The sequence below is a fragment of the Bos grunniens genome, chromosome 13 (genome assembly GCF_055505025.1).
Source record: "Bos grunniens cultivar Pamir isolate PY7600 chromosome 13, Bosgru_T2T1.0, whole genome shotgun sequence".
NCBI lineage: Eukaryota > Metazoa > Chordata > Mammalia > Artiodactyla > Bovidae > Bos > Bos grunniens.
In genome coordinates, this window is record NC_141177.1 from 77,748,502 (window position 1) to 77,757,577 (window position 9,076).

At 44.4% G+C, this 9,076-nt stretch overlaps 1 protein-coding gene across 3 annotated transcripts in view; it reads right to left on the minus strand.

Annotated features, from left to right (window-relative positions):
* Window positions 1–6,427, minus strand: part of SPTLC3 (serine palmitoyltransferase long chain base subunit 3) — a 156,746-nt gene extending 150,319 nt beyond the window's left edge. For 2 of the 3 annotated variants that reach the window (XM_086335036.1, XM_086335037.1), the window contains exon 1: window positions 5,995–6,420. In XM_086335036.1, the coding sequence (XP_086191162.1) occupies window positions 5,995–6,105 (111 nt within the window). In that variant the 5' untranslated portion in view covers window positions 6,106–6,420. Of the gene's footprint in view, window positions 1–5,994 lie in introns of all 3 variants that reach the window. The other variant, XM_086335035.1, reaches the window with a different exon arrangement.
* Between the last annotated feature and the right edge of the window lie 2,649 nt (window positions 6,428–9,076).

Sequence of the window (9,076 nt, forward strand, 5' to 3'; positions counted from 1 at the left end):
GGTCAGTTGCTGCTACTGCTAAGTTGCTTCAGTCGTGTCCGACTCTGTGTGACCCCAGAGATGGCAGCCAATGAGGCTCCCCTGTCCCTGGGATTTTCCAGGCAAGAACGCTGGAGTGGGTTGCCATTTCCTTCTCCCGTGCATGAAAGGGAAAATTGGACGTGAAGTCGCTCAGTCGTGTCCGACTCTTAGTGACCCCATGACCCCATGGACTGCAGCCTACCAGGCTCCTCTGTCCATGGGATTTTCCAGGCAAGAGTACTGGAGTAGGGTGCCATTGCCTTCTCCGCAGGTCAGTAGGTGCCCAATATGCTACTGGAGATCAGTGAGAAATAACTCCAGAAAGAATGAAGGGATGGAGCCAAAGCAAAAACAATACCCAGCTGTGGATGTGACTGGTGATAGAAGCAAGGTCCGATGCTGTAAAGAGCAATATTGCATAGGAACCTGGAATGTCAGGTCCATGAATCAAGGCAAATTGGAAGTGATCAAACAAGAGATGGCAAGAGTGAATGTCGACATTCTAGGAATCAGCGAACTGAAATGGACTGGAATGGGTGAATTTAACTCAGATGACCATTATATCTACTACTGCGGGCAGGAATCCCTCAGAAGAAATGGAGTGGCCATCATGGTCAACAAAAGGGTCCGAAATGCAGTACTTGGATGCAATCTCAAAAATAACAGAATGATCTCTGTTCGTTTCCAAGGCAAACCATTCAATATCACAGTAATCCAAGTCTATGCCCCAACTAGTAATGCTGAAGAAGCTGAAGTTGAACGGGTCAATGAAGACCTACAAGACCTTTTAGAACTAACACCCAAAAAAGATGTCCTTTTCATTATAGGGGACTGGAATGCAAAAATAGGAAGTCAAGAAACACCTGGAGTAACAGGCAAATTTGGCCTTGGAATATGGAATGAAGCTGGGCAAAGACATAGAGTTTTGCCAAGAAAATGCACTGGTCATAACAAACACCCTCTTCCAACAACACAAGAGAAGGCTCTATACATGGAAATCACCAGATGGTCAACACCGAAATCAGACTGATTATATTCTTTGTAGACAAAGATGGAGAAGCTCTATACAGTCAGCAAAAACAAGACCAGGAGCTGACTGTGGCTCAGACCATGAACTCCTTATTGCTAAATTCAGACTTAAATTGAAGAAAGTAGGGAAAACCACTAGACCATTCAGGTATGACCTAAATCAAATCCCTTATGATTATACAGTGGAAGTGAGAAATAGAGTTAAGGGCCTAGATCTGATAGATAGAGTGCCTGATGAACTATGGAATGAGGTTCGTGACATTGTCCAGGAGACAGGGATCAAGACCATTCCCATGGAAAAGAAATGCAAAAAAGCAAAATGGCTGTCTGGGGAGGCCTTACAAATAGCTGTGAAAAGAAGAGAAGCGAAAAGCAAAGGAGAAAAGGAAAGATATAAACATCTGAATGCAGAGTTCCAAAGAATAGCAAGAAGAGATAAGAAAGCCTTCTTCAGCGATCAATGCAAAGAAATAGAGGAAAACAACAGAATGGGAAAGACTAGGGATCTCTTCAAGAAAATCAGAGATACCAAAGGAACATTTCATGCAAAGATGAGCTCGATAGAGGACAGAAATGGTATGGACCTAACAGAAGCAGAAGATATTAAGAAGAGATGGCAAGAATACACAGAAGAACTGTACAAAAAAGATCTTCATGACCCAGATAATCACGATGGTGTGATCACTGACCTAGAGCCAGACATCCTGGAATGTGAAGTCAGGTGGGCCTTAGAAAGCATCACTATGAACAAAGCTAGTGGAGGTGATGGAATTCCAGTTGAGCTATTCCAAATCCTGAAAGATGATGCTGTGAAAGTGCTGCACTCAATATGCCAGCAAATTTGGAAAACTCTGCAGTGGCCACAGGACTGGAAAAGGTCAGTTTGCATTCCAATCCCAAAGAAAGGCAATGCCAAAGAATGCTCAAACTACCACACAATTGCACTCATCTCACACACTAGTAAAGTAATGTTCAAAATTCTCCAAGCCAGGCTTCAGCAATATGTGAACTGTGAACTTCCAGATGTTCAAGCTGGTTTTAGAAAAGGCAGAGGAACCAGAGATCAAATTGCCAACATCTGCTGGATCATGGAAAAAGAAAGCAGTTCCAGAAAAACATCTATTTCTGCTTTATTGACTATGCCAAAGCCTTTGACTGTGTGGATCACAATAAACTGTGGAAAATTCTGAAAGAGATGGGAATACCAGAACACCTGATCTGCCTCTTGAGAAATTTGTATGCAGGTCAGGAAGCAACAGTTAAAACCGGACATGGAAAAACAGACTGGTTCCAAATAGGAAAAGGAGTTCGTCAAGGCTGTATATTGTCACCCTGTTTATTTAACTTACATGCAGAGTACATCATGAGAAACGCTGGACTGGAAGAAACACAAGCTGGAATCAAGATTGCCGGGAGAAATAGCAATAACCTCAGATATGCAGATGACACCACCCTCATGGCAGAAAGTGAAGAGGAACTCAAAAGCCTCTTGATGAAAGTGAAAGTGGAGAGTGAAAAAGTTGGCTTCCAGCTCAACATTCAGAAAACGAAGATCATGGCATCCGGTCCCACCACCTCATGGGAAATAGATGGGGAAACAGTGGAAACAGTGTCAGACTTTATTTTTCTGGGCTCCAAAATCACTGCAGATGGTGATTGCAGCCATGAAATTAAAAGACGCTTACTCCTTGGAAGGAAAGTTATGACCAACCTAGATAGCATATTCAAAAGCAGAGACATTACTTTGCCAACAAAGATCTGTCTAGTCAAGGTTATGGTTTTACCTGTGGTCATGTATGGATGTGAGAGTTGGACTGTGAAGAAGGCTGAGCACCAAAGAATTGATGCTTTTGAACTGTGGTGTTGGAGAAGACTCTTGAGAGTCCCTTGGACTGCAAGGAGATCCAACCAGTCCATTCTGAAGGAGATCAGCTCTGGGATTTCTTTGGAAGGAATGATGCTAAAGCTGAAACTCCAGTACTTTGGCCACCTCATGCGAAGAGTTGACTCATTGGTAAAGACTCTGATGCTGGGAGGGATTGGGGGCAGGAGGAGAAGGGGACGACAGGAGATGAGATGGCTGGATGGCATCACTGACTCGATGGACATGAGTCTGAGTGAAGTCCGGGAGTTGGTGATGGACAGGGAGGCCTGGCGTGCTGCGATTCATGGGGTCGCAAAGAGTCGGAAATGACTGAGCGACTGATCTGATCTGATCTGAAACGATTGTGCTTTTGCACTGATGTCATATGAGTTCATTGTGTTTAGTTTTACCAGCCAGACACTCACGTTAAGTCCTTATGCAAAATACAAAATAAAACAAAATAAAAATATAAAGGTTAGGAAAAGGAATCTTTGCCAAAGATTGATGGGCAAAACTGTTTCCTCAAATTGAAGGCATTGAGAATGGTTGTAATAAGACTGTAGAATGATTTTTCTAGGCATTTTAAAGAAATAGAATATCCATGTGTTTACATGTTTATTGTGGTTTAATAAATCACCACCATTCTTAAAACAACGATTCTTGTTTGCTCAAGAATCTGTAATCTGAGCAAGGCCGGGGGGACATGGAGAAGGAAATGGCAAGCCACTCCAGTATTCTTGCCTGGAGAATCCCACGGACAGAGGAGCATGTGGAGGGCTACAGCCCATGGGATCACAAACGGTCGGACACAACTGAAGCAACTTAGCAGCAGTAGGGACAAGTCATCTCTACTCCATGAAGTACAATTGGAACAGACAGACTCCAGGGCTGGGGCACCCACTTCTAAGACAGCTGACTCACTCCGTCTACCAGCTGGTGCCACATCTGTCCTGGGTTACTTGGTCTTTCTCTGCTTGGGCTTCTCCTGAGCTGCAATGGCTTCCTTCAAACATGGTGGCTGGGTTCCAAGAGTGAGTTTGTTCTACGAGGACTGGGTTCAAGCTGCAAGGCTTTTGGTCAAGACTCAGTTTGCTTAGGGTGTCCTCAAAGTGAAATGGGCCAAAGCCGGTGACTGAGGATCATGATGGGAAAGGCGACCACACCCACAACCACAGAGGGGAAAACAGACCCTCGTCTGCCCTACTGCCCTAAGAACCCAGCAGGGTTTCTTCTTTCTGGAACATACTTTTTAAGCCATAATTGAGGCTCTCAGTGGAAGCCAATTTCAACTTAGTAACACCTAAATATATCTGAGCAAATAGGTTCTGGATGTTCCTTCCCTCAGAAAGAGCTGTTAGAAAAGGCAGTGGCTGCCCTAATATTTCCTGCTGCTCCTTGGCAAGTGTGGGTGAATTCAAAGTTATTTACAGTCTTGTAGGAGCATTTAGTAACAAACCTTCTGGATTCTGGCTTTTCTTCTTACTTAGGAGTGGTCGTCACCATCTAGCTAAGTCTCTAGCCTCAGACACTAGAGGGTGGTTACAGAACCAAGATAAAGTAGGGACAGAAAGAAGGAATCCCCTAAATGCATTTCTGCCCTCAGGGTGGGGATGGTTCAGAAGGTGAGTAGGCCAGGGGCCAGTGTTACAGTCATTTTAGGGGCAAAGAGAGTCCTGAGTGGTAGTGATCTGAATTGATGCAGTGATGAAGAATTGGTGGGAATTAATATGATCCCCCTCACGTGAATAATGAGACTTAAATACTTTCTCTTCACATTACGTTGGGAGGGCCAATAAGGTCATTCGGGTTTGTCAGGAAGATAGCATGGAGAAACCCGAATCCACTTTTTGACTGACCGAATAATCAGCTGGAGGAGGCCAGACCTGAGGGTTTTAGTAGGCACTTCAAGGCTAGGGTAAGGGCTTTTGTTGAGAGAGGAGCGCATTTTGGAGACTACAGCCTATTCACAAACGACCCAGACTCCAGAGCGATTCCCCCTCTCCACCTCTTTCGTCCCACTGGACACGAATTTAATTCACTGAATCGTGAGCTGGCCTCCAAGCAGCCCCACCTGTCCTGTGATCTTAGAACCATCTGACTTTTCCCCGCTTCCCCCCAGTTCTCCCGAGTGGGCTCCTTGCCACTCAGCTTCTCATTTTCCATGAGTAAAGCTGCTGGTTTGCCTATGCTAATCTGCTCCCAAGCAGGTGAGGTCACCCTGCTGCTCCTGCAGCTCAGAGCAGAGGGCTGGGCATCCAGTGGGAAGCTGGGGACTGCCTGACTGTTTTCACAAGTATCTTGCAGACCCGGCTTGGCTCCCTCTTTGAATAAGCTGACAACATTTTTTTGGGTTCCTCCTCCTCCTCCTCAGCACGTTCCCCTCAAACATTCCGCCAGAGCAGGAGTGAAAAAATTTTTTTAAAGCCTCACATGGGAAAACAATTCAAAGTCTGTTTGGTTCCTGTGTGCAGCATGTAACAATAAGCCACGCTTTCTGAAGTGTCTTATAAAAAGGAATGCTTGTGATGTCAAATTTCAAAGAAAGACTTTGGCCCCAAATCAAGCTGTGAGTTCTGACAAGGCTCCACGGAACACCGAAAAGAAGTCGCCTTTCAAACAGAGAGACATTCCTACTCTACCAGGGGAAAATGCCACCCACTCCACATAATCTCAGCAGCATTTACTTTCGCTTCCTTTTTTATTTCTTTTGAAGCATGGTGAATGCAGCCTGTTGTGATTTTCTGAGGGACTGAAATTCAGCTCAAGAATTTTAGCCTTTGCAACTGTGCTCCCTAAAACTCTTGAGAGAAAACAACAGTCTAGGAGGGATGTTTGTACATTAGGAGTTGAAAGCTCTTGGGTCTACATATTTCCTCTCCTGTATAAAGAAGAAATTCCCTCCTTAACCCATATCTAAACTTTTTAGTAGCCAAGCATTTGAAATGAGCCGAAGCAAAGAGTCCAAACACGGAAAACACTTTCTGCCAAGGACTTTCAACGAGGACAGCTTCAAAGAGCTTTACAGCAAAATATTGAAATGTCCCGGTCATTCAGATGAAGGGGGAGGGATCGCTTCTTACCTGGGATTCTTTCACCACCCCGTTCTTCCAGCAGTTTCCCCCGTGACAGTCGGCGGCACTCTGATTATGAGGCGTCCCATTGTAAACAGCACCACCTCCAGGATCAGCCATTTGTGGGAAATCGATGGAGGCCACAGACTCCCTTCCAGAGGCCCCGGGAGAGCTTGAGTTTTTGAAGTTGGTGAGGAGATAGGATAAAGCACTTCAGACTGAGCGCTTGGAGGAAAGCTACCAATCAGGGTTTTCCAGAGGAAGAGCAACAGCCTATCTTTGGAGCAGATCTTTGGAACTAAAAGCAAAGGATTACCTTTACATTCCTCAAATCAGATTGTGGCCTCCATGGCAACAAAACTGCTCCTGGAACTACAAAGGAGATAGCCAGCTCCTAGCCTGAATTGAGGCAACCGGCCGGCTGGAAAACCCAGTGGCAAATGGTAAGGAGGCTGGCCGGGAGGTGGAGAATCTTTTAAAGACACACACACACACATACCACAGTACACTCCCCAGGTGTCTCCTCCCGAAGACAGTCAGTGCTAAATTGACATTTACCCTTTCCTCACCCTGCTCCTGCATCTAATTACATTTCTGGTTGTAAACCAAGGTCAAAGTCAACACTTCTTTTTGCTGTAAAAGAATGTTCAGAAGTGGTTGGCAGGGGCTAGAGGGAGGAGAGATGGGAAGTTTCTTTTTAACGTCGGAGAAGATGGAAAAAGTCGGGGCATGAATGGTGGTGATGATTGCCATATGAATGTGCCCTATGCCACTGAACTATACACTTAACAGTGGTTAAAAGGGTAAATTTGATATCATATATACTTAACCATAATGCAAAAATGGCAAACGAAAACCATTCAGAACCTACCGGGTTAAAACCAGTGACATCAAGAAGGACTAAGTGATCCAGAAAGATGTGGGTTCAATCTCTGGATCAGGAAGATCCCCTGGAGGAGAGCATGGCAACCCACTCCAGCAGCCTAGCTTGGCGAATTCCATGGGCAGAGGAGGCTGGCAGGCTACAGTCCATAGGGTCATAAAGAGTCGGACATGACTGAGTGACTGAACATGCATAACTGCATTACCTTTATTATGTGACCTTGGGAAAGTGGTTTTCTCTCTTTTACCTTGATTTCTCCAGCTATAAAGTTAGATAAAACCTTTTTTGTGGGCTAACCTCTGATGGGGGAGTTTGTTATGAACACAGGTGTTGGAGGCAGCATCCTAGCCCTGATAGCTCTGGTTTACTTATCGGTTCTTATTCTCTCAATGCACTAGTCACCAGACAGATCTAAAGGCCTTGTGATGAGACAGATTGTTGCACAACGTTAATTATTTACAGCCTGTGTGAGTCCTCCCAAGCCTGCCCTCATGGTCCTCTTGAATGGAGACTTCTTCAACATCAGGCACTTAGAAAAGAAACGCGTTTCTTGGGTCAGTGAACACAAACAAGCAAACACAACAAAAAGACAGAAGTAGCCCTGTTGTCAGAGCCTCATGTCCTGGTTCTCAGCTCTTTTGGGCAGGGTTTGTCTCCCCTCTAGGAAGATGTGGCAGACAAAGGAAGTGATCAGAATGCTTCTCCCAACCATGCTTTTGCCTGTGAAGGTATCCTTTCCCATAGAGACCTGGGGCAAATGATGGAGCTAATATCAGTGTATGTGAAATAGATCACCAATGGGAGTTTGATGTATGACTCAGGGAACTCAAACCAGAGTGACAACCCAGAGAGGTGGGACGGGGTGGGACGTGGGAGGGAAGATCAAGAGGGATGAGACATGTGTATACTTATGGCTGATGCATGCTGATGTATGGAAGAAACTGGCACAATATTGTAAAGCAATTAATCCTCCAATCATAAGTAAATAAATTTTTAAAAGTACTAAGTGTGCCCTTCCTTTCTGGTCTCAGGATCACAATTTTTATTGCATTTCTCCCAGCCTTTGTCTTCAGAGGAGGACTGCTCTCTTCTATGGTTGCTCCACTAAGATTTGGGAGCTAAATCTGTGTTGGCTTATTTCCTTCTAGATTTATATAAAAGAAAGAAGACTAAGAAGGAGTGCTGGTAACTGCTGGTCTGACTGCCTCACCTTAGAAAGACACATTAAGTACATGGTGTTATTTTAACTGAGCTCTGTTGACCCTACAAAGTTATTTCTGAGTAAGGATTTTGATGTAAAACTTCTAAACCTTAGATGCTTCCACCTTTTCAGCTTTTTCCCCTCTTCTTCCTTTCCATCCCTGTTCTTTTTGAATTTCCTGTGTTTTCTTTCCCCCATCCTTCTTTCTCATCTTTTCTTCACATTTTTTCTTTCTTTCTTTTTGACAAGGGGGCAAAAAACACATGTAAAGAAAACATGTCAAGGGGAAGGCAGGAGGGATACATTAGGAATTTAGAATTGACATATACAGACTTCTGAGAAGGAACTGGCAACCCATTCCAGTATTCTTGCCTGGAGAATCCCATGGACAGAAGAGTCTGGCAGACCATGGGGTCACAGAGTCAGACATGACTGAGCGGCTATATGATGATGATGACATATAAAATAGATAAATAACAGGGGTCTGCGGTATAGCACAGGGAACTCAATTCAATACATTGTAATAACCTATAATAGAAGAGAAAGTAAAGAAAAGAATATGTGTATTTTTATTCATACATATGTACAACAGAATCTCTTTGCTCTACACCTTAAACTAATACATTGTAACTTAACTATATTTTCAGTTCAGCTCAGTTCAGTCACTCAGTCATGTCTGACTCTTTGCGACCCCATAGACTGCATCATGTCAGGCTTCCCTGTCCATCACCAACTCCCAGAGCTTATTCAGACTCATGTCTAGTGAGTCAATGATGCCATCCAACCATCTTATCCTCTGTCATTCCCTTCTCCTCCCGACTTCAATTTTTCCCAGCATCAGGGTCTTTTCCAATGAGTCAGTTCTTCTGATCAGGTGGCCAAAGTATTGGAGCTTCAGCATCCGTCCTTCTAATGAATATTCAGGACTGATTTACCTTAGGATTGACTGGTTGGATCTCCTTGCAGCCCAAGGAACTCTCAAGAGTCTTCTGTAACACCGCAGTTCA